Source organism: Apus apus, chromosome 3 (assembly GCF_020740795.1).
Source record: "Apus apus isolate bApuApu2 chromosome 3, bApuApu2.pri.cur, whole genome shotgun sequence".
Taxonomy (NCBI): Eukaryota; Metazoa; Chordata; class Aves; order Apodiformes; family Apodidae; genus Apus; species Apus apus.
Window position 1 is genome coordinate 105,799,199 of NC_067284.1, and position 25,563 is coordinate 105,824,761.

Consider the following 25,563-nt stretch of genomic DNA (forward strand, 5'->3'; position numbering starts at 1 on the left):
TTTCTTTGTGTAGGCTAGCCTAGAATTTGGCATTTACATTTCTGTTTCACAAACCAGGAGATGTTGAGCCAAGCAGTGCCAGGAAGCATACCAACAGACATTACAACTCCAGCAGCAGTCCCCATAAGAGAAGCTGAGGGCACTTGGCTTTCCAGAGTCTGGCCATTATAAGATGTTATTTCTCTTGTGAATCTTCTGTCCTTCCTTCAGGCTATGGTCCCTGCCCTTTTTGACAGTTTTGTTCCTCAGAAAACATGAAGGCTCAAGCTCTTCTTTCATAAGAAAACTGTAGTATTCTTTGAGCTACTTTGCATCTCTCTGTGCTTCATTGCAGAATTTATGCCTAGAGCTTTGTGCTAGTTTTCATTTTTCATGGTGCACACATGATGTCCCAGTTGAGTATCCAGTGCATGTTTTATTCATGTGCTTTTCACCCCTTCTTTGAGATCATTAATAAAGCTGCTAAATAAACCCAGGTTTAACAATCCTCCTTGCCACACCCCGCTGGACATCTCCTCCCAGCTCAGTTACACTGTGTTTATCATCATTCTTTGTTCGGATCCCTTCGTTTTCTGGCCCGTCTGACAGTATTCTTATCCAAGCTGGTTTAGACAAGGGTTTCAAGTGGGGTTTTGAAAGGCATTGTCTCTAATTCTGAAATGAAGTCCAGTTGTATTTTATCAGCCTCATTCAATTCCTACACTAACAACCAGCTGCTGCTGGCACTGCCTGAAGAGCAGTAACGGTAGAGGTGACATGGATTGTTCGTCTTGTATGGATGACTCAATCCTACACTCTGCTCCTGGCAACCTGACTATACATTACATACAAGCAGACTAACTAGCATTGGGGATTTCATCTGCACTTCCATAAAGGAGAGGAGGTTTAAGGAAGGTGACAAGGAGGTAGCTTTGGTTTCGTTTCTGGGAATCTCCTCCCTGCTGGGAGAGGGAGTACCGCAGAAATAGTGAGGAAACTTGTTAGAAACTGTAAAGAGTGATGGCTGACATCTCTGAGTGATCAGAGGTGGAATATGACATTCAACTTGTGCATGAAAGATGGTTGGCTGTGTAGTGTCGGTCAGTAGGGCTTTGAAAGTAGACAAGCAACTCTGGGACAATAGAGAAGCAATTTGAAGGGGGGGAGAGTGACACTGTCAAACTGATAGACTAGCACAGTGTTCTTTGCAGCAATATTATTGGGGAATTTTAGTGCTCCAGAGAGCCTTTCTCAAGTCTCAAGGAAAGCATATTTTAGCAATTAAGGTGGGAAATAATGAGAACCTAAATAAAAGATTTGTATATATATGAAGATAGTGGTGTCATATTGTAGAGGTATTAGGAAGATAAAATCTTGAACATTTGAACACTGCATGTCTTCTTAGAAGGAGAATAGATATTTGTATTTATTGTTTAATTTTTAATTTTTGAGTGTAGGTGACCTTCATTTTTGTAATCTCCCAACAGGGAGCTTAAAATGCATAGATTTTTAATTTGAAAATTGAGATTTTCATGGGAAGTGAAAAGATTTGACAATTCAAAAATATCACAAGAGTTGACTACCTTGTGTACCTAATATGTTTCTGTCTATGTTACCTGTCTGAGCTGGGTGAACTATTGATTAGAGGTGTATTACTGCAGCACAGCAACAAAACTGCCTGTGATTCAGACTACCTTCTAGTAATCCTTGTAGATAGGATTGTTATTTTCCTCTGCTATTGTTTGTGTTGCTATTTTGATCAGATGCTTTACTGTTAACATTTCTCCTGGTTCATAACCCAGAATCTCTGTTGGTGTCAAGGCCATATTTTAATAAATATGTATGTACACAGAGGTACATGCATCCTCCCACTGACTAGATCATAAATCTCAGTGTTATTACTGAAGTGATATAGGTGGAATTCATCTGTTTGTCACTAGTTTCCTTATAATCAGTGCTCAGAAATTGACATTTTAAAATATGATTCATTTTTTCCTGAAGAAAACATCAAAAATATGTCAGTTGAATCACCACAGAAGTGTCTGGTTCTTTCCAAAGTACAGAAGGATCCAAGGCTAAGTACTCAGACGTAGATCTCCATTGGAGATTACTGAAGCCAAGTGACATTAATTAAAATTCAAGCACTTTCAATTTAACATTTGTATGTGTACCCCAAAACTCAGAAGTTAAACACCTGGCCTACAGAATCAGAAAATACATCAAGCAGCACATGTGGATACAGTCAGGATGTGAACAGTCTTGTTTATGTAAGTTCCAATTACTTCCTGTGTATGAAAGTCACATAATGGTTCGTGGCTTTGTCTCCTTGAAAGCATTATAAGGCCGTTATTGTTTTTTTTAGGATACTTTCCTCTGGCCATATCCCAAATATAAACCCATTCCTCACCTTTTACCCCCACACTCCCCCATCCTCTGTCTCAGCTGCCACGTTCCCACACCCAGCATGTACATCTGCTCTCTCTGGTCTTACAACCAGCTTTTCCCCTTGCCCTACACATACTCCTAGAGCCTGTCTCCCCATTGCCTAGATGGTCTCCTCTGACCTTGCAGCCCCTCTCCCCTTTCCTGCTCTGCAGCCTGCTTCTCTTGTGGTCCGTAGCTGTGTGACGTGCTGCTCCCTGTTAGCACACTCACACAGCCACTGGCACAGCTGTTCAGCCACAAATCTGCAAACCCCAGTAGATTGGAAATTTCCAAATCCCAGTTTCTCCTCCTCTGCATCTTCATTGACCTCTTCTAAGAAATGAATTAATTTCCATATTCAAAAACTTTTTTTCCTGTCATCCCTGTTGGTACATTTCCCCATAAGAACTGCAGAACAAAATCAATATGTGATAATCTTACCATTGTTCCTTAGATAGAACCTATGTTTTTTGAGAAGTCCATGTGTTTTGGGGTCTGCACTGACACACTGTGCTAGGTCGCATCACATTTTGTAGCATCAATCAGTTTCTGTGTAGTAATCTGTTTGATAGAATGGATGCAGCAGAACACAGCATGTCACATTGAGAGACATCATCTCCGGAATACATTTCAAAACTGTTTTTCAGCTACCACTCTTCCTTTCCTGACCAGTTCTAATAAGCAACATTATTTATTTTTTCAACAAAATTTGTAATTAATTTTTTCCATTGAATGATAACAGAGCTTTTTTATAAATAGTTGGGAACCACCATGCGAAAACAGTAACACAATTCTACAAATAATTGTCGGCAGTGAATTACCATTACATAGCTGGCCTCTCTTTTTAATTGGTAATGAGTTGACAGCTGATCTCTACTGATTGATGGAGGATGGAACTACAGAAAAGAGGGGTGAAGGAAACCCAGTAGATCATGTACGCCATCTCTCTGCCAATGCTGAGAACCAAAATGTTGTGTCGGAGTTGGAAACCGAAATGGCTGGGTTTGGGCAGCAATGTACCCCTGCTGAAAATACGCTTTGGGAGGCAAAGTGATTTGGAACATAACACTTTGGATTTCATCTGATATGACATTAGATTTTCTTATTACACAGGAGCTTGCAGAACTGACAGTTCTGCTCATTGAACTAGACCTGAAAATAAAGAAGAGCTTCTCCAGCTATGAAGAATTTATGGACAAAATTCTGCCATAAATTACACATCTAATACCACTAGTAGCTCCACAGATGCCTGAAGCAGAGCAGCCATCTCCCTCTTGTGCCTGTCTTTACTTCTCTAAGAGTGTGCCTCTGCTAAAATTGTGTCTTCAAGGATTTTTCCATTGAAATCCCCAAAATGATGAAGAGAGGCTCCACCTTCAGGGACAAGTATGAATGGGTGATTTTAGACAGTTAAGGTTGGAAAGGGGGGGATTTGGTAGAGAATGCTTATTCCTTCAGCAGCACTACCTACAAGCTTTCTCTTTAACAGCCAAGCTTCCCTTCTGTCCTTTCCAGGGCACTGTGAAACCATCTCAAAAGCGTTTTCTGATAGCCAGGAGATCTTGGGAGATGGGGAGAATATATGTAAGAGGAAAGATTTTCCCTCTGTCTGAAGAAGTAAGCATCTGGTTCAATATTAATGACTGGAACAATCCTATCCTTGTAAAATTTTTTAAATCCCCATATATAACATAATTTGGTGCACAGTGCACTCATAACTCCTCCTGGTATAAACATCAGATACCTTATTAGAGAACTAAACTTTTTTTCTTGTTATTTAAGGAAATATCTTCTCAGTTATGAAATAGGTAGATAGTGAAAAGTTTTGCATTTATGGTTTTGTCTGAAAGAACTATCAAGCTTACTCCTAGAATAACTGACAGAGCAATCCAAATAACTGTTTTGATGAAACTATCAGCCCTGCCTACTGAGAATGACAGGACACAAAAAAGGAAGATTATGGCTCTGTGACAACTAGGTGCTCAAACCAGAATTTAGTCAGATTAACTTCAAATTGCATGAATCAATTGTTAAAAGATTTTTCAGAGATTTAGTAATTAAAGAAATAAAATTAACAATTGCTGTTAAGAAATTTAACAGGGTTAAGGTATGGTGAGAAAAACACCAAACCTTAGGTTTACAAAGTCAGGCTTCAAAGCTCACACTTAGGGATATAAATGAATTAGTTGTTTTTAAAAGGTACTGGCAGGTTGTAGCTTTCAAATGAAGTTAATAGAAATTCTAGAAGCCCAGAAGATTTTTAGAATCAGGTAAATGACTCAGGTGCCTCCCTTTAGGCACAAGTACAATAAAGGTCAGATCCCTGTTTTCTAAGCCAGTTGATTGAAGTGCAATGAAGCTCTCATCAGATAATATGTAAATATATTGAAATTGAGTTCTGTTTTAAAGATCCCGAGTAAATTTTATACTTGGAAGTGTGAATTATACACTTGTTACTGTCTTTTTATTCCGCTGGCCATGTAGCCTAACAGTGACGTACATTTTAGTAGAGTTAGTTCACTGTAAATAAATGAAGTGCTGCCTGTAAACTGCAATATATTTACTGAAACAGATATGACTGTTTGAAAAAATGAACATATATGTGGTTCCCTCTATTGACATATGTTTAAATATTTAAATTAAAAATATTTGTTTGGAAAATCCTGGTAAGTAAGGTTAATTTTGCTACTTTTGATGTGAGTTTTCCTGTGTCACCTGTGTTGAATTTTTACCCAAGGGCAGTGAATTCCTTTTTTTTTTTACTACTTCATCTTCTTTAGCTTAAGATTTCTTCTCTTTGTTGACATTTACAGACCTTTAACTCATTACATGTTACATGGTAACACTGTACTTCCAAACTTCCACCATTTTTTCTTAAATGTTGCAGTCTTTCACTGGGAATAAAAATTAGATAATGTCTTGTTTACAAGAGAGAAGAGAAACCCACTGACCTTCAATTATGTACTGTATATTGATGGTGCACAGCAGTAAAAAGTGTTATATGAAAAAGCAGTAGGGGATGATCAGACCTGAGAGTCCATGTATCTCGCAGTGGGTTACCAATCATTCCATGAGGAGCTTTTTCTGAATGTCTAACTTCTCACAAAGCACCTCACTTATCTTGTGCTCCGGGCTAGATCTGTTGTTACATCAGTTTTCAGGCTGCTGATAATTCTGTCTTCTTCTAAAGCAGTAAAACTTCCTCAGCCATCACAGGAGCAATGAATCTGGTGTCTTCTTGTAGTACCATTTGTTTTACTGTGGTCTTTCTGGAGTTTACAAACTCTGACATGGAAGTTAAGCTTGGGGCTTTAGTGAATTTTTAAAGAACTTAGCAGCTGTAGGTGACAATGAAATGCCATCAGTCTGTCTCCACATTAGGAGTTTCCAAGTGGCGTCTGTTGTCATCCCACTTCCCATGGCTTTGCTTTAGAGAGCTGTGGCTGTGGATGACATACTTTCACATTCAAAATGTATGAGGCATTTAAATAACTTGCTTATCCAATGGTGAACATTTTTCTTCATCCTTCTTTATTTAGATGAAAGCACTCTTTTTCACACAGGTCTGGCTCTAAGTTTTATGCCCCTTTATTGCCTCCAAACTTTTGCTTAAAACAAATATACCAACTAGGCTAAATATTTTATGTACATGCCATGTGCAGCTAACGCTCCACAAAGTGAGCAGTGCTTTTATGTTTCTTTGGTGCCCATCTCCTATATTGTATATTATGCCACTTTTGGAAACAACAGCTCCTGAATGATTTTTATAACTGTTTTACAGACTTCTTATACCCCCTGCCCTACTTTCTCTGTCATCTGTCAGAAGTTCTGTCACCCCATGCCTGGAAACATTCAAGATCAGGTTGGATGGGGCTCTGAACAACATGGTCTAGTTGAAGATGTCTTGCTCATGGCAGGGGGGTTGGACTAGAGGATCTTTAAAGGTCCCTTCCAACCTGAACCACTGTATGATTCTATGAAATTTCCAGCCCCAGAGTGGTGTAGCTACCATTTTGACAGCTGAGTGAGTGTTTGGTGTGGCCTGTGAAGAAAAAGCTTCCACCATGGTGGTGTGATGGAAAGTGTAGGAAAAGGAGTCTAAGGCAAAACAGAAAGGAGAAAGGAATCAGCAGTAGCTGATTGTTTTAGGAAGTTCCTTCCTCATCCCATCACTGTTTATCCGCTTTTATTTGCCTTTCCCCATGTACCCATTGTGTTTTTGTTAGTGGGAGATGGAGGAGGCTCATGGTAATTGCTTAATCAGCTGTTTTCAATTCAATTCCTGGCTGTGCTAAGCATGGAAAATTAACAGTCCTTGTGTATAAATATGACCCCTACTCCTGAATTAATTTGATTATATGAGAATCTCTGTTTTAATTTAAAAATAATAACTTTCTGGCTGCTGATAAAACAAGTTTGGGTATGTAGACTAAATATTCCCTAATGGTTTAAAACTCAAAAGGTAAATATGAAGAACATATGAATTTCTTATTAATAAAAATAAGTGTCCTGAAATCTTTATAATGATTGCTTGAGATGAATATTTTGACACCAGAAAATTTTGGATTTTCACTCAATGCTGGATGAGCATTCTCTGGAAACCACATCTTTTAAAGCAGCTTCATTTGGGTACACAAATAGAGAACTCATGTTCATTAATGACTCAGGGCATCTTAACCTAGAGTTCCTCTCAGGTATCTTCAGTTATGCAAAATGCCTCATACAGACTTTCTGCACTGCTGATTTCATTCTTGGTGTAACTTTCATTTCATCTGTATTGCTGTGAGGGGGGATTTTGCTAATGAGTGATTGGCTGCTCTACATTAGACCAGTGCTTTAATTTTGCATATTTAATAAAGAAGCAAAAACTTCTGTCTCTAATGCAAGTTTGCTTCTGTTAAAGGTCTGATAAAAGCTATAAATTTTGTGGCAATGACTTTATTAGGAATCTATCTGAATGTCAATGAGTTTTCATTAAACTGAGCTTTAAATTTCCTGCGGGCTTACAGCAAAACAGTGAATCTGTTTAGAATCTAAGTCAAGCTGGTTTGAAATAAAATATTCTTAAAAAAACTTTCTCATGTGAACATCTTTTGTTAAATTTATCTATTACTGGTATGATATCATTGACATACATGGAACTGTGAAGATAAATGAAGTGTATACTAATAAATTAAAATGTGCCAGAGAACAGGTCCAGACACTGGGATTTGATTGTCCATGCTGGTAAATTGCTAGGATAGGATCTAACATGATTTCAACTAGGCTAATTAACACTCTCTCAAATGGTTTCTAGATACGACTTATTTATTTGAATAGTTTATAAGTGCAGATATAGCCTAATTCATGTGTGGACAGAGCTTGGCTTGAAGTTAGTGACTCTTTAGCAAAGGACAATTGTAGGATTATGCTAGAAACTATGGAGTGATAGGCTGCAAAGACTAAATAATGCCAAAAAAATATTGAGGACCTGTTTAGCAACTTTTGATTATTTTCCCATGTATTACACTGTTTCCTGGATGCAGAGGACCTGTGAAGAACTATTTCTATAAAAATACAGAGAATCTAAGAAGAGCAGGCCAGGCATTGCAGCTATCTAAAGCAGAATTTGCCTGAAGCTAAAGTTGAATGTCAGGACCTCCAGGATATGTGTTCTTAGTGCATACTAGTTCTGTTCAGCAGGGAACAAAATATGTTGCAGATATCTCTCAGGCTTAATTTTAAAAATAGTAGAGTTTTTGCACTTGACAATGGAGCAGCATTCGGCAGTTTTGAGAGGAAGTCCCCTGTTGTTTGCTTGTGAAGTTACATTCATGAAAATGCTGACAGCTTACGTATCAATAAAACAGAAATAAAAATGTATTTCTTAGCAGTTGGCTTTCTGTTGAAACCCTGAGGATGAAGAAGATCAAGAAGATGACATAAAACCCATCATATCCTCCCAATTCTACTTTTTTGAGTGCCTGGATGCTGTTGCAGTCTGCTGGAGGACTAACCCTGCATATATTGAGAGTATGAGGATGAAATATATTGTTTTCACCACTAGAAAATGGAAGTGACCTTCTCATAGTCAGTTTAGTGTTCACTGATCATTTTTCTATGTCTCTGGAGCAGATTTTATCTTACCTGTTGTAAGCCCTTGTCTCTGGAATGACAACAAGCATGAAAAAAATTTTTGTCTTTCTGTTGACAGGATACAGAGAATTTTTTTTTCTATTTTTTTTTTCTATTTTTTTCTAATTCCATGGTGCTAAAATAGTTCTGATTTTCTGGACCTACTCAATGTGATTTGTAGGTGAGAATTTAATCTTATGTTTTCACAAGAAAAAAAATTTCAGTAAAATGCCCCAAACTGCAGTATTCTTTGGATAGTATACTTGTTGGGAGGCTCTTTATCTATATGTTGTTCAATTCTTCCTAAGGTTGAACGTATGTTTTGTGAAAGTCCATGGATATTTTTTATTTTTTACTACTTAGTGCATCTAGGCATAGGGCAGGAAACACTGGAAAAATTGTAAAACAAAGTATGAATGACAAGAAAATAATGGAATCATAGAATAGAATCAAAGAATTGTCAATGTTGGAAAAGACCTTGATGATCACCAAGTCCAACCATCCACCCTACAACCCCTAGAAAACTATCCAGCTAAGATCTTTGAAACAAAAGTATGAAGGCATTGGAAGACAACTTGAGAACTGTGAAAATATTACTTTCCTTCAAGCCCATCTCACCTCTAAAAGTTTAATTTTAATATATTGAAAGCCTCACCACTTGAAATGATAACTACTTCATACATCATATATGTCATTCAATCTTTAAATGAAGGCAGCTATCAGGACTAGGGCAGGGTTAGTTTATTTGATCTTGCTTGAAGTTTCTTCATTTTTCTGACTATTCACTCATCTCAGATGGCTGTAGATCATGTTGGTAATACCAGCTATAGGTAATGAGGTTGAAACCTTCCACGGTGTTGGTCAGATTACTCCTGCTCTGGAACCTCCCACCAATTTCCTTCCAAAAGCCCATCTCTTGGCTTGTGTAGCCCAAGCCATTCAATCTTCCTGACTTTGTACAATTTACTTCATGGTACCCCTTGCTCCAATTGCAGATAACCCTGATTTTCCCTTCTCATTGACTGTTGATAAATGTTTGATGCCAGCTGGGATTAGTACTGTGCTATGCCTCCCTGCTAATGAAAAATACTGCTTTCAGAGAATTGACAAGGCAATCCCATGTTCTTAGTTTGGCCTGTTTTATTCCTCACCAGGTTCTTTCCTAGAGGAAGCAAACTAATGCATGTAGTGAGAAATGTCTTGACTTTCTCCCTGGAAAGTATTTTGTGAACAGAAACTTGTATTTTGGGTTCAGGTGATTTTATTTCTTTCCACCGTTGTTGGCAAGGAGTCTTGACAGATCTTGTGGATCTGTGTATTATATTTTATTTGGAGGTTGAAGAGCTCATTTCCAGGCCAAACATATAACCTTGATTATACAATAGTGATAAGCCTATATTATCACAAAGAGCAGAATTTTGTTTTTGCTTGGGAAAGTACATTGGGATGAAAGAGAAGTACAATGGGTTGTGAAGAATATATTATTTAGTTTGGAAACTGAGCAGTTCTAGCCCCTGGGAGCCATCTTGCCATGGAGGGAGTAAAGCAAGGCTACTGCTGTTTTATTGCATAGAAATCATCTCTGTGAGTACCAGTGATGCCACAATATTGCACTTCCCTGTACGCTTTGTGTTCCTTGAGATCGAAAGTCTCAGTCCTGATTTGGCTTTTATGCAAATGTTTTGTATAGTTGTTCGGTCTGATGTCCTCCTGGATGCCAGGTTATATAATTTAGCCTTAAGCTGCAGCTTGTGATAGCTCTGTCTTATCTGTCTGCAGCCACACACCAGATATTTCAGAGCTGAGCTCTCTCTAAAGAAAATGATCTTTCAATTGAGAGTGGGTAGCCAAAGTGCCTAGAAAAGGGCCATTTAAAGAAAGTAAACTTCAAATATACCAGCTTTTCAGTTTTCATGCAAACAGATGCAATTTTGCTATTTTTGTGTCATGCATCAAGTTTTCTAAGAAAAAATGGAAGAAATTTGGCCATAGCTTAGAGGAAGTGTCCTGTGTGAAATGGATCTTTGTTGTGGAGACCAGAGACCTTGTGGGAGCTGGAAGGGGCTGGGGCTGCTGACTGCAAGTTACTGAGAACAACTGAATGATGCATTTTGGTTTTGCATTTTGGTTTTGCATTTTGTGCCCCTCTCACATTCTTGATTAACTGTTGGTTAATGGAAGAGTCATAATGTTTGATCTGTCACAGTGGTTTCCAATGGCAGCAGTAACTTAACTACTATTAAAACAGTCCAGAGTGTAACTGCTGTAAAGGATAAGCTCTGTATGGTCTGTCGTGTTGTGGTGTTAGAGTATGTTGGATAAATATTCACCAAAAGAAGCATCAAAAGAAGTGTCGTCTGCAGCAAAAGACGAATGCTCAGTAGGTCAAGGGAGAGGATTGTCCCGCCCTACTTTGCTCTTCTGAAACCACCCCCTGCAGTGCTGGGTCCAGCTCTGGAGCCCCCAATACAGGAAGGACGTGGAGCTCTTGGAGCTAGTCCAGAGAAGGCTACAGCAACTCTGCTGTGAAAGCAGGCTTAAAAAATTAGCATTGTTCAGAAGAGAAGGCTCCAGGGAGACCTTAGAACACCTTCCTCTATCTGAAGGGGCTACAGGAAAGCTGGAGAGGGACTTTTTACATGGTCAGGGAGAGACAGGACATTGGGGAATGGTTTTAAACTGGAAGAGGGTAGCTTTAGATTAGACATTATTAAGAAATTCTTTCCTGTGAGGTGCCCCTGCCAGTAGCAGGGGCTTGGAACTATATGGTCTGTAAGGTCCATGCCAACTCAAACCATTCTATGATATGATTCTATGATTCATTTTAGTGAACATGGCTGGTTGCATTGGGTGTAAATGTTCAGATTTTTATAGCAGGCAGGTTTCAGGGGAGCCTCTGTGAGGAGATGACACGGCTGCCCCTTGCTGGACACAGCTGGTTCCAGCTGGTTCCAAAAGCCTCACTACAGGGCACAGCTGAGCCTGTCAGCGGCACTGGGGCGGCCTCTGGCAAAGTATGTGTGAACAAAGGGCAAAACATGGCATGGCAGCAAGGAGTGAGGAAAAAAGTGTGGGGAACAGCCCTTTGAGCTCAAAGATGAGAGTCAGGGATGGAGTGAAGCTGAGCAGGGGAAAAGGGGAGGTGGGGAGAAGGTGTTGGTTTAATTTGTCTTTGTTTCTCACTATCCAAACACATTTTAATTGGCTATAAGTTGAATTAATTCTCCCCAAGTAAAGTCTGGTCTGCTTGTGATGGTAATTAGTAAGTGATCTCCCTGTATTTTCCTCGACCCGGGAGTTTTTCCATCTAATTTTCTCATCTGTGTCCTGTCAATGAGGGGGAGTGAGAGGATGGTGGGGTGGGCATCTGGCAGCCCGCCGAGGTCAACCCACCACAATAGTGCAGAAAATACACATAGTTCATGCTTGGTCATATAAAAAAGCTTGTGTTTGAGCACCAACACAATCCTAGCAGTGATAAAGAATTATAATTTCCCTGCTTTTTCTGCTTGTATGAGGAGATTGCTTTCAAGGGTGCTCTACCTTTGACAGAGATTATTACTGCGTATTGCTCTATATGTGTGTGTAACGTTAGTATCAGCTGATTTATCTTATCCACTAAACTGAAATACAGCTCCAGCTTATATCCTGGGACTTGTGGACAGTATTTTTGAAAAATATACTCAGGGAGTGTGAACTTTCAGATAGTACATGTACAGGTCGGCTTTCATAAATCAAACTTCAGGTTTCAGTAGAACTGTAAGAAAAAACGGATTTATGCAAAGCATGTATTTTATTACATTTTTACTTTTTTTTTTTTTTTCCCTTCCAGATAAACATCATGTCAATGGTAACAGAATGGTAGAACCATTCCCAGAGGGAACACAGATGGCTATATTTGGTAAGACATCAGTTTGAAAATAAAATCTCTAAGCTGTACAATGTTACTGTGTAACAAATGTCTTAGTATCAGCCTGAGTCCTTAGAGTTTTAGAATCTGGGCTGCTCTTGCCATTTTCTAATCACTACAAACAGCTAAAGCCGCTGACCATTTTAGGAGATGTCTGTGCCAGAAAAGAAGAATATTAAAATTATTTTTCTGACTTACACAAAATGAAAATGTGAACCATTATGTTCTTCCATAAAAATTCCAAAACAGTAGCATTTTATGTATCATAATTCCTGTAAGATAATTCATTACTTTAAATAAAATTCTGAAGATGATCTGTGGTTCTCCAGACCATGCAAGGAATTCAAACTGTTGGGGTCTACTGTACTTGCTGATTTGTTACCATTTATAAGCCCCAAACCAAACCTGCTGGTTTTAACTTCCTGTTGTGAATACTGATTTCAGTTTCCTGTTGGGTGTCAACAGAGCTGGAAGGTGGCTTGTTGTAAAAGAGAAGATGTTTAATTTAATTTTATCTATGCTGTTTGCTATGGCATTCTTCTAGCCCTTTTGTAAAACTTGGAAAAAAGTGTTTCTCTGGATAAATTAATCCCTTCTGGAAGAAATAAACATCCTAAAATAGATGAGAATCACCAGTTTTTTATCGAGATGGACTTAACCCAAATCTGGGAGTTGTCAGAGCTGTCATTTCAGGATGTGCTAATGTTAGTCCTTAAGAGCAGGCCTGTGGAATTTACTAGGGAAGAAAGAAGTGAATTTTGATGACAAATATTCTTAAAACTTATTGTTACAGAGAATGAAGAAGTTCCTAACCTTGTTTTGAACCATAAGATCGCAGTGTTTAGAAAGATTATAATTCTCTATTAACTTCTACAAGATGGTACAAAAGTGCTATAGGAGATTTATTATATCCTTCAAATGTTTCTCTATCTGGGATGTTGAAGTTAATATTAAATTAATACTTCATACACCTGCTATATCATCTAACCTGATGGAGTTCTAAATCATAATAAGTGCAGGTCAGGTATATAAAACTATCATCACTATTTTTGATCAAGGCCTATTTTAGTCACATGTAGATACATTTTGGCAATTGAAAGGCCAAGTGGAACAACAAATATGTAAAAATGGAGGCTGTATCCTGGAAAGCAGTGATTCTGAGAAGCAATGTTCTGTAAATGCCCGGTATGATGTAACAAAAACAATAAATGCAGCCTTCAGATATGCAATCAGGTGTATAGTGAGTAGGTATTAGCAGGCAGTTTTACACCTGCACACAGTGTTTCTGAGGCAGATACTAAAACACATTTCACATTCTATTGAGCAATTAGACAGGATTTATTAACAACAGCAACAAAAAGGTGAAACACCAAAACCAACTATCAAAGCAGCCAAGAAGATCTCCCTGTCATTGTGTCTTAGGATATGGACTGAGACAGGTGGTGGGGGTGCCTAACCAGAAGTTTCAGATGTCTTGGACTCACCAGACCACCCATTGCCAAACTAGAGGGATGGAGGTCTCCTGTGGTCCTGCGGTGTGGATATCTCAATAGTGCCTGTGCACCTAGAAGGAGCAAGACACTTGAGTCAGGCACACCAGTCACCTCAGATTATGGTCACCTGATGGTTATGCATCAAAAGAAGGCACATTATTGATTATTGCAAAAAAATAATGGTAGGTTTAACTTCCCTGTGGAGCGAATGTGTCTGTAGTCACCATCTTTGAAGAGGAGAAATCGTTCATGGGTGTCACCCTTCAGTTATCATCATGATTTCTTCAAGTTCTCTTTAGAGTTCCTCTAATTCAGTATTGTCTTCCTGCCAGTATCCCTTTGTCTGTCATTTTTGGGAACATAAAAAAATTCTTGGAGTGGTAGAATGAGAGATCCTGTGATAATTTTTTTTTGAGCTAATGGAAGATGATTCTATGTTACCTTTTGAGTTTTGAGGTTAAGATGGATGTAGAGATTCTTTATTGAATTTGTTATAGCAGGCAAGGTCAGAGTTCTCACACAGTCTGATATTCTACCTACAGGATTTAATTGGAAGATCTCAAAATCTTCTTAAATAATTTACTTTGAATGATTCCCCAGGTACTCTGATACATTTGTATGAAGCCTGGTAACTTTCATAATTTTGAAATTGCCCTAGATTTTTCCACAAGATTGTGATTGCAAATGTTGGGCTAGGTGGTGAAAACTCATGCTGCTGCCATCTGTGCTGTGAATAAATGGAAAACCTACATGTTCATGGGTTTACTATTAGACCTGAAATATAATCGTATACAAACATGACTCTGATGATAATTCTTGTCATTTGTTGGCATAGGCATCCCATTCTGGAATGTGGTATAGAAAAGTGGAGCTACAGATCATTTTTGCTCTCTCCAAGGGGGGGACCATTTGCTGGGCCCATGTGAATGGTAGTGAAAGGGAACACTCAAAGAAGAAAATTATTATCTGTTCGTAATTCTTCCCCTCAGATTGATACTTGTCCTATCCATATATAGTCTTGTTACCAAAAAGTTCTTTTTATTTTAGGACTCTGTAAGCTAGGAGGGAGAAACAGCTGATGTGAGGTAGCAGATGTTCTGACTCCACCTTAGCCAAGAATGGCTTCTCACACCTCTTCTCCAGAAACATATTTTAATCCTTTAATTGGGATTGCACAGTGACAAGTCTCAAAGAGCAGTAGTTAATAAAATGTAATCACTTTTCCTTAAAAAGATCTACAAAAGCCAAAATATAGTAATTAACCTTATGATTTTTTAGATGTAGCCTACTTGCAGTGAATTTTCCTATTGCTTGGATAGTTTTAGATTGAGCACTAAAAATAACAGTATTAAATGTAATGTTGGATTGTGAACACTAATCCTTTTACCTGCTCACAAGGTACAGCTAGATTGCATTACATAGCTCCATCTTCTGCAAAACCTCCCTCAAGATGCTCTTACTAAGGCTGCATTATTCACTTCATGATATGATTTCTTGCTTTGACCAAGGTACAGAATGAATCTACCCAAGTCATTCTACCTGCAGCTTTCCCATTTATAACAGAACTTCACAGTTTTCAGAAGTATGTATTTAAATAATCTACACAGTATTCAAATGATGTTGAGATTCCCCAGTTGTCTCTTTAGCATCATTCAGCTGCCTAAGGTATACCTATTATTCTTCATGAGAATAAAAAATGTGTCCTTGTTTTTACAGTGGTGAAAAAGCTAGATTTCAAGGCTGAGGGTGACTCTTTAATGGGAATGCTAACCATCTAGTTACCTCTTAATCGAGTTTCCAGCTAATACTGAAGTGCTTAAGAGCTCAGAGTGTGCTCATGGCCTTGCTGGAGAGACTGTAAAATCCTATATCTGAAATAATTTTGTCCCTTGAAGAGGCGATGAATTCCCAAGTTCAGTGGTTGAAACATTAAACTCTAGATGTTACGTTTTTGTGGTATGAATGGTGTGCTGGGTTTGGCTGGGGTAGAGTTAATTTTCTTCACAGTAGCAAGTATAGGTTTATGTTTTGGATTCATTCAATAAATGCCTGTCTGGAAAGTTTTCGTGTAGTTTTTATGGCCAGATATTTTCAGTTAAAAGTATTTTGCCTATAGTGACTGACTGTGACCAAAAACCTAATCAAAAGGGAAAAACTGAGCACATATTAGGGGTTGGAAAGAAGCCATTTACGGTCTAAAATCAACTTCTGGATAAAGGTACAAAAAATTAAGATAAATGCTTCAAAGCTGCAGAACATTTGCATCTTTCAATACATTAACATTTCCATCAGCACCATTGTAATTCTTTGCATATTTTAAACATGTTTAAAAGATCTTTAAGGTCCCCTTCAACCCAAACCATTCACAGATTCTGTGATTCTGTTGTTCTCAGAAATGTTTCTGGTCAGCATTTTTAAATTATATGCACTTAAAAGGCTCCAACTTATCACAGAGCACTTATATAAAGCACTGTGCTTTATATGCTACCTTATTTCTTGAAGAGGAAGTATTGTGCATATGGTGCATTCATAGAAAGGCTCTTATTTACCTTTAGTAAAATTTGGCAGCAGTTCAGATTTGTAATTATAACACTTGTATATGTGACTAAATTGTCTTATATTTGCTTGACATATACTGGTTAGTAATGGGATAATTGATTTCTTGATGTAAACAAAATAAAGACCGAAGTAAGATGTTAAGTAATGATAAGATCTAATTACAGACATTTCGGAGTTGACAGACAGATCCAAGCTTGTTCACCTTCTGCTCTGCACTTACTAGACAGCACCATCTTCCAGTAATTCTACAGAGCTTTATTATTGTTATACTTGCTGGAGTTATTATGTCCTATTGAGATTCAGATGTACCCCATGCATTCCCACAATTTCCCCTGCTTCCAAAGGTTATTTAAAAACTAAAATAGGATTATACCAAGACTGTCCAATTAGCTCTGGGCAGAGCCAGGGGTTTCTCAGCCTTTGCCTGTGGCATGTTCAGCTGCCTCTGCAGGGCAGCATCACACCACCTGTGCGTGTGGATCATGCAGCTGGAGAGCTGAGCTTCTCAGGCAAGCCCTGCTCTTTGGTGGTTCAACCCTTTCTAATGAAGGATAGGTCAGGGCAGCTTTCCAACTATAGGAAAATAATTTCACTTGAAAGTGGGATGATGTGTTGATGTTGATCACTCTATCTAGAGTTTCTTTTACTCATTCCTGAAACAGCTACTGGTGGCCATGTCACATAAGAAAATGTGTCATGGAGCTGTTTGGTCTGACTCGGTTATGTTTTCATGATGAGCTCTGTTCTTTTCACTTGGAGAAGGAAATCACAGGAAACAAATTTAGACCCCAAGAGAAATAGTTTTGTTTGTTTTTGTAGAGAGTAAAGAGCAAACAATTTTTCTCTGTTGCTCAACAAAGAGGAAAAAAACTTTAAACTATGGTTTATGTCAGACGATATCATATCTCTGAAGAGAACATAAGACTTCATGATGTTGAAACAGGTGTATGTGCTGTGACCCAAATTGTAGGAGAAACATCTACAGAAATATTACCAGATGTTACAAGGATCACATTGTGGAAGGATTGAGAGCCAGAGGGAACATGTTCCAGAAGGGATTCATGTTTCTCATGCTAATTCTTTTTCAACATCTTGGAAAAGTGAAGGAAGAGTACTAATTGGCTGGGTTTGTAAAGCACTAAAGTGTTAATGCTGTTCACAAGGTGGTGTAAAACTGGACACCAAACTTTCTGCAGTTTTGCAATGAGAAAATAAACCTGTGAAGACATTGCACAGCACAAAAGGATGCCTAAAGGGAAACTGCTCTGTCCCTAAACTAAATCATGTTCCTCTTCTTACCTTTGCAGTATGTTTATTATTATCTGATAGAATCATAGATTCATAGATTCATAGAATGACAGAATGGTTTATGTTAAAAGGGACCATAAAGATCATAACGTTCCAGCCCCTCTGCCATGGGGTGTCCCACTACACCAGGTTGCTCCAAGCCCCATCCAACCAGGCCTTCAACACTTCCAGGGATGGGGCAGCCACAGCTTCCCTGGGCAACTTGGGCCAGGGTCTCAGCACCCTCACAGGAAATAATTTATTCCTAATATCCCACGTAAATCTTCCCTCTTTCAATTTAAAACTGTTCCCGCTCATCCTATCATTACATGCCTTTATAGAAAGTCCCTCTCTTCCAGATACTGACTTGTGGCCAGTATCTTTTAGTTTCTGTCGTGAGCCGATATTGGGGGGCTACTGGGGAAGAAAAGAACAGCTTCCCACAGCTGCCTCTTCTAGAGCACTGAAGCACAACCCAGTTCCCTGCCTCTGCTATCTGCTTCTGGTTTCTTATTGCCACCAGTGCCTAGACATGCTCTTCCTTGTAATCTTGCCTGAAATATAATGCTGTGGTTTGCTGGTCAAAACTTCACGGGTTATGTCAGCTCTAAGCAATTGCCAGGGAACATTATCTGTTTACAATTTAAGAGTTTAACCAGAGAAGCCCTGAACTGAAAAAAATTCCGTAAGTTTGTTGTAAAAGAAGGTGATAGACAGAGAAATAAACTTGTTTCTGGGACCTTTTAAAAAGAAAAATGTAAATATTCCATTTCTGTTGTCCTAGAGCTGATTGTAGGCATTACACTGGTGGTCTGGTTTGATCGCTTTGTGCATCAACTTTGCAGTAGAGCAAGTGGCCAATTGCAGAGCACTAGAAGAGACAGGTAAATGCAAAATGCTACTGTCTTCTTGGTCTTTGCCAAGGACATTTCCTGGCATTTATAAACACTAATAAGGGACAATAAAATATTCCTAATGCAGAGTGAAAGCTGTCCTTGATCAGCACAACCCTTCATAACATTCATAACATTCAAAGGATCCACATCTCTTTTTACTTCTGAAAACAAAAGTAATGTGGCCTTCAAACACAATATCTGTCCTTCTCCATCAGGGACTTGTTTATGTTAATTTAGCTTTCTTGAGGTGAAGAGTGTAGCTTTGTGTGGATTTCCACTTAGACTGTGTATTTCACATTAGTGACGATCTGCAGGTTTTTAAAAGTAAATCAGTTTGCAGCTTTGCAGTCCACATCCTTCACCTCAAAGCAACCATTTAACCATGTTTTGGGGTCTTTGCCACTGAAATGAGTAGAAGAGACATAGCTAATTTCCATGGCTGTTGGGAACAGGCTCAGTGATCTCCAGCAGCAGGAATTGTCTCTAACATACATTTTATTTTCTATGCAAAAGCCAGCAGGAGCACCTAGATTACTTTAGCAACGCAAAAGCCTTGCAGAGAAGTAGTTTCTTGCCAATGATAAATAGGGATGTATCAGTGAGTAGGATGAACATATGCTTGGCATCATTTGGAGTTGGTTTAAGTTTGAAATAGAAGTAAATTATCCTGTTAATGACTAGAGGCTGCCCTCATCAGATTTATGCTGCTTTGCAGGAGATGTATGTGGGGATGTGTGTCTGTGTTTATGTGCTGGAATATACAATATACACACATACACATTTGCCATCAGCATTTATCTTTTCAGTCCTGTTAATAAAGCAGAGAGCATGGTGACATAGCATAAAACATAAAAAAACAGTGATGATCTATTCTGTTCAGTCACGAAAAACATGATGCAGAGAAAAAAAATTTATAAGCAGGTTTTTTGGGGGGATGGAATGGTGTTGTTTTGATAATTTTAGACATCCTGTGACATTCATAAAGTGTTGTCAGCGCATCTTTCAGATCCTAATGGATTAGCTTTACAAGACTGCTGTCACAGATGGACAATATTAGAACTAGGGCTATGAGACCAAGTAAATAGGGTCCTAGATTAAAAAGTATGGATTGCTTATAATAGGGGTTATTTGGTCTGTGGTAATTTAGAGTGATTTTCCTGATTTTCAGGAGGTTTTTTCAGATGGTGAAGTTATTGCTGATCGCAAAAAATATATCTGTATATCTTGCTTAAAACTGAAGATGCAGAAATCTTTAGCTACTTTTAAAATTCTTGCTCAAAAATGCTCCTGAAGCTTGGGAGTCAACCAGAATCTTTATATTGATTTCATTGGTGCTTTCAACTCATAGGGCTGGAATTAATCTCAACAGGTTTTAGTTACGTAATCTGAAGTGGTCTTCAAGAATTTCTTCCTAGTCAGAGAAAACACATTTGGAGGTCAGTTCATAACAGCTGCCTCAGAAAGGAATAAATTGCCCTTTGTAGATGCCTTGTTCTGTCAAATGCTGTCTAAACAACTAGCTTAAACCAGGGGGAATGTCTTCATTTGCATAAATATGTTGCAAATGTTTTATGTCTTAGGACATTTGAGACATCCACAGGGGGCTGACAGGAATGACACAAGTCTCACAGGAAATCCCTTTTCTTCTGAACTAGGAGATGAAAGCCAGGTAGATTTATCTAGGATATCCCAAATTATATTAGATCTTGTCAGTGCACATATAAAGAAATCTAAATTTAAGTCTAAAATGTATGTGAAATTGTCCTTGATCTCCAGCTTCCAAGGACATGCGTCTACCTTTTGTCACATGTGCTCCTCTTATGCCAGTCTTTTGCAGAACTGCTGCATAAGGCAGCTCAGATACCAGCAGATGCCTTTATGCATTAATACTGAACCCTGGATCCCCACTGACTGCCCAGAGAGCTCGGACACCTTTTGTCACATGTGGACACCTATTTGTATATCTAAATTTGAAATCCAAATGTAGCTGTGTATGCTGAAGCACACCCTGGAGCTTTGTATTTCAAGTGCCTGAGGTTACCTAAGAAGAATTGCTTCTAGAGTGTTCCTCACAGGATCCCTTATATTCCAGTATATTCCAGGTACATTATTCACCCTTGTGTTTAGGGTAACACCCACATTATTAAGGTTACTTTCAATGGCAACTTATGGTAGCTAGTACAGGCTCTCTACCTGTTCTAGGAGACACAAACAAGTCTTTTGTCTTTAGAAAAGAGTAAAAACTCCACCCTTTGAGATGGTCAGACAGCATTTTGTTCCAGAGTTTTCTTCTAGAATACCACCTGGCTTTGCTTTCTATGCAGGATGCCCTTTAGAAATGAAGGAAATTTAGAAATGAAGGAAAAAATACCCTTCAACATCTACAAGAAAGAAATAATGTGATCAGTTTTTCAAGTAAGATAAGAACTAATCATAAAAAAAAAATCTGATTTGAGTTGAACTGTAAGTAATTTTGAAACAGCCGTAGTTATTTGTTTGTGAGCCAGGGAAAACAGCATGCAATATGTCAGGCTTTGAGATAAAATTTATTGGTGTGTCATTGGCTTAAATCCAACATTATGCTCATAAATAATATAATCCTAGTGTGACACATTTCTGCTTGAACCTTGACTGAAAATTATTGAGAATCATGTTATGAATTATGTAGTAGCAGTCACGCATTCCAGTCAAAAGGATGTAACTTGAGTGAAATGCTGAAATGTATTTGTAATTAAGTACACTCTCTAAAGATGTATAGTTGCAGAAATGGCAAGGTGGCTTTCTATGTATCCAAAGGTATAACGTGGAGCCTCACTGCAGGCTCAGGGCTAATGGTTGTCCAGCTTTTATTGACTCATGCTTCTGGGATGGAAAGTCTGATATGGTGCAATATTGTGTGACCTAGATCCCTCTCTTTTATGCTATTAGCACTGTCTTTCAGCTCTTAATTTCTACTAGCTCTATATGACCCAAGGATCCAGACAAGCCTCAACAGTAATGTGAAGTCCCACTACACAGCAGGATGGGAATAACTTGGTGTTATTCAGTGGAATGTGCCTGACAAGCCAAGAGAGGACAAATGTGGGGGTTTAAAGCATCAAAATGGTTAAACTTAGACTCGTCAAATGTGGTGGTGTTTATCCCTGCAGCAGATAAAGAGATTATCAATTGCTTTGCTTTCTGCAGACCAGTAAACTCAAGATCATTTTTACTGTGATGCTACAGTAAAGATCTGGGCATGTTTTTTTCAGATGTAGAAGGACTTTCTAACAAACATGGTCCCTTTCTAGCTAACATGGTCTCTTTTCAAACCATTGTGCAGTGTGCTGCTTGCCTGTAGTGGTTATTTCTAGTCTACTACAGAAATTCACACCTGGATTCTTTTTTTTTTTTTCCCCTGTCCTTAGTATCTGCATACTACCTTGTTCCCAGACTGTCTTCTGGAGAGAACCAACTGGTTCCCTTTGAGATTAAACCTTCTTGTGGTTCTGGGAATAGTTCATCCTGGGTAACACTCCTTCGAATCATGCTGTGAAGCGGAGTGAAGTTTCACTCCCTCTGCTCTATACTATCCTCCTATACTTTCCTGGCAGCCCTTGTATCCTCAGATGTTCTGAAGAGCTCTCACAACATACCTCAATGCCCTTGGCTTTATGCTATAGAAGCATCACTCCTAACAGACTGATACTGATTTGAAACAAAATTCTGCATTGAAAAAATGTCCGTGCACACATACACGCAACACTAATTATGCTCTAGTGCCGTGGGTGAAATGTATTTTGCATGGTAAATGGAAGAATAAGGTTGTTGACCATGTTTCCCATCTCAGAGCTTTAGCTTTTCTTCAGTTTCCTCGATCTCATGCCATGGGATATGCTGGAAGCAGGGAACAGCAGTGTTGCATGAATAAATGAAGCCAGGCCATAAACCACCAGTGTTACAGACATATTCAGCCAACTGGAGCTGACTGTAGTGTGAGAATTTAGCATCTGTGAAGAATTAATGAATACTCCTGACTTTTACTCTTCTAGTAGTGTTTCTTCAAACAAAGAAGACTGCATATGACTGGAGACTTTTAATATGGATTTCTTCTTGCTGTCAGATACCTTGTGTATCCTTTCTTCTTGCTTTCACGAACAGACGTTTGAATGTCACCAATTCTTCGGTGCATGTGACAGGGACAACATTTATATTTTTATTAGGTATGTTTATACTTGAATTTTTTAAATCTTCAGTTAAAACTTGCCTCATTTTAAAACTAATCTTGGTCCCCTCTAGTTGTTTGTTCCAGACTAAAATTATTTATGCTTTACGATGCTGCAGACCAAACCCAGAGGTAAAGCAAAGATGTTTGTAGCCTTGTGGCTATTTTGTTGCTTTAACAGACTTACTGACTTTATACAAATAGTTTCCCAATAATTAAAGACACTGCATGGGTCCAACATGTGCTGAAGCTTACAGAAGTGCTATGTTGTTTGAAACCTGAGGCTATAAGAGTATCTCAGATCTCAACGAGTTGTGTTCTTGCTGGCTGCTGGGAGTCTAAGCCACTTTGCTGATGACTCTGTCAGTCATATTTTGCCTCCAAAGTCCCTTTCTATACACAGTTTTAGGAGGATGGTAATATATGGATTTTAACTGATGCTTAAGCATGGAATTCCTTTCCCTGTCAAGGCTGCTGTTGAAAAGTGGAATAGGAATGGAAAAGAGAACAAAACAGAAATAATCTTGCCAGGGTGCAATCCCATGGTTTTTCATGTGGTGAACACTGTGTGCATTTCTGCACCACTCAGGTCAAAAGAGATCTAACAGAACTGGAAAAGGGAGGCAAAAAGGATGATCAGAAGCATGGAACACCTTCTGTAAAAGGAACAACAGTTTACAACAGGACTGTTCACTGTGAAAAAGAGATAACCAAGTGGGTTATGAGAGGTCTAAAGAATGATGATAGACACAGGGAACGGAAAAGGGAATTTATTTTGCAGAATGTCTCCTATTCTAAGAAGCAGGGGCCAGAAGAGAGGATGCAAGTAGGAGCCAGTCTCAAAATAAATCAGAAGAGCTGCAATAAAATAAAAGATTGTTGGTCTCCTTGCCAAAGGATTTTCTGCATACAGATTTCTCAGGTTAAAATGGGGCCAGAAGAAAGAGCTGGAAGAGAGATCCACTAAGAGCTATTCAAACCATGACAGCCTCAGGAAATTCTGCAAAAGGCAGAGATGAGGACCATAGTGCTGGCAAATATTTTCTGTATTTGTCCTTTTCTTGTTCTTCCCTCAGTGCCTGCTGTGCCCACTATGAGACAGATCCCTGTTATGCCATATGCTGTATGTCATAGGTCCTGTGTATATCACCTATCATATCAAATGGACTGCTTTGCTATTATTAATTAATTAATTCTGTGGGAAGTCATATAGTTCTGACCCATGTGCTGATTTTAAAATATAGGAGTCATTGTTGAAAATGGTGTTGAAAACCATGCAAATGCACAGCTGTCATTAGCTCCCTGTTGAGGAAGATTTGTAGTGAGAAGTAATAGATTAAAGATGAATGTGAATCTTTTTCTGCTGGACAATAATATTGGGCAAGTTTTGCAAAGTTGATTCTAGTGGAATCATAGAATCACAGAATGGTTTGGGTGGGAAGGGACCTTAAAGATCATCTAGTTCCAACCCCCCTGCCATGTGCAGAGACACCTTCCACTAGACCAGGGTGCTCAAAGCCCCATCCAACCTGGCCTTCAACTCTTCAGGGAAGGGGCAGACACAGGTTCTCAGGGCAACCTGACCCTCACTGCAAAGAATGTCTTCCTAGTATCTAAGCTGTATCTACCCTCTTTCAGTTTTAAAGTAATCACATCTAATCTACTTTGAATATAAAAACACCCCACAAAACAGCCCAAAACCCCAAAGGAGAATAAATAGCTGAATGCACAGTGAATGTTGTAAAAATGGCAACAGTTCTTTCTGGAACCATGTCTAGCTTGGCATGGATCTGAGAGATGTCTGTGCTGCTGTGCTTGGAAATCAGATGAGCTGAAGGAATAGCATGGAGGGGTCTCTTCCTGCTTTCACCCTGGGGTAGCACAGCTCTGTCTGCGTGACTGCGGTACCCCAGTTATCCAAGCCTGGCTGGGTAGCTACAGTTATTCAAAGTACATTCCTTCAAGGATCTCTGACCACAGTTTGCATAAGCTAATTTATTATCCACTTCAGTAATCACTCTCTTGCATCTCAGGCTTGTCTGTCATGTATCACTTATGACTAGTGTGTTATTCTGAAATGCAGTAGTCCGAAGTGATACATTTTGCATTGTTTAAAAATAAATATATATAAATAATAATTGCTGATTCAAAACCTGTAAAGAAAGAGGAAAATTCTGCTACATGCAAAAATAAGTGTATCTTTGCATGTTCGAAGAGTTGCTGTACCACAGCCACATCCAACTTCATGGAAAGATGGAAATTTCCACCTTTGATGGCTGCTCTGCAGCTGTCATGGTGCTTCTTTAGCAAATGACAGTGCCTGTGTCTATAGCATATTACAAGGCTCACCCAAAAGGCAGCTTCAAGGTTAGAGAGGCTATTTATTTAAGTAACTACATGCTACTACAGCCCTTAAACCAGCCAGAGGCTGGTGCCCTCTAGCTTAATATTCTCCAACCACAGCCAGGGAGCACAGGAAGTTGAGACAATGTCTAGAAAAACCCATGGGGTTGGCAAGTTAGCAGGTCGTGAACTTTTCCATGCATAATGGCAATTCCTTTGCCAAGCCATCAATGCACTGCAGACATTCTGCCTCAGCATTTATTATAGTTACTTTCTTTTCAACAGTGCTGTACCATTTTTTGGGGGGGAATGAGTTTGCATCAAGTACTGAATAAATGGCAGATGTCTAACCAC

General features: G+C 38.9%; 1 protein-coding gene across 3 annotated transcripts in view; it reads left to right on the plus strand.

Annotated features, from left to right (window-relative positions):
- Nucleotides 1–25,563, plus strand: part of MSRA (methionine sulfoxide reductase A) — a 285,357-nt gene that overhangs the window by 94,310 nt on the left and 165,484 nt on the right. For all 3 annotated transcript variants that reach the window (XM_051614414.1, XM_051614415.1, XM_051614417.1), the window contains exon 2: nt 12,350–12,418. In XM_051614414.1, coding sequence (XP_051470374.1) covers nt 12,350–12,418 — 69 coding nt within the window. The remainder of the gene's footprint in view (nt 1–12,349; nt 12,419–25,563) is intronic.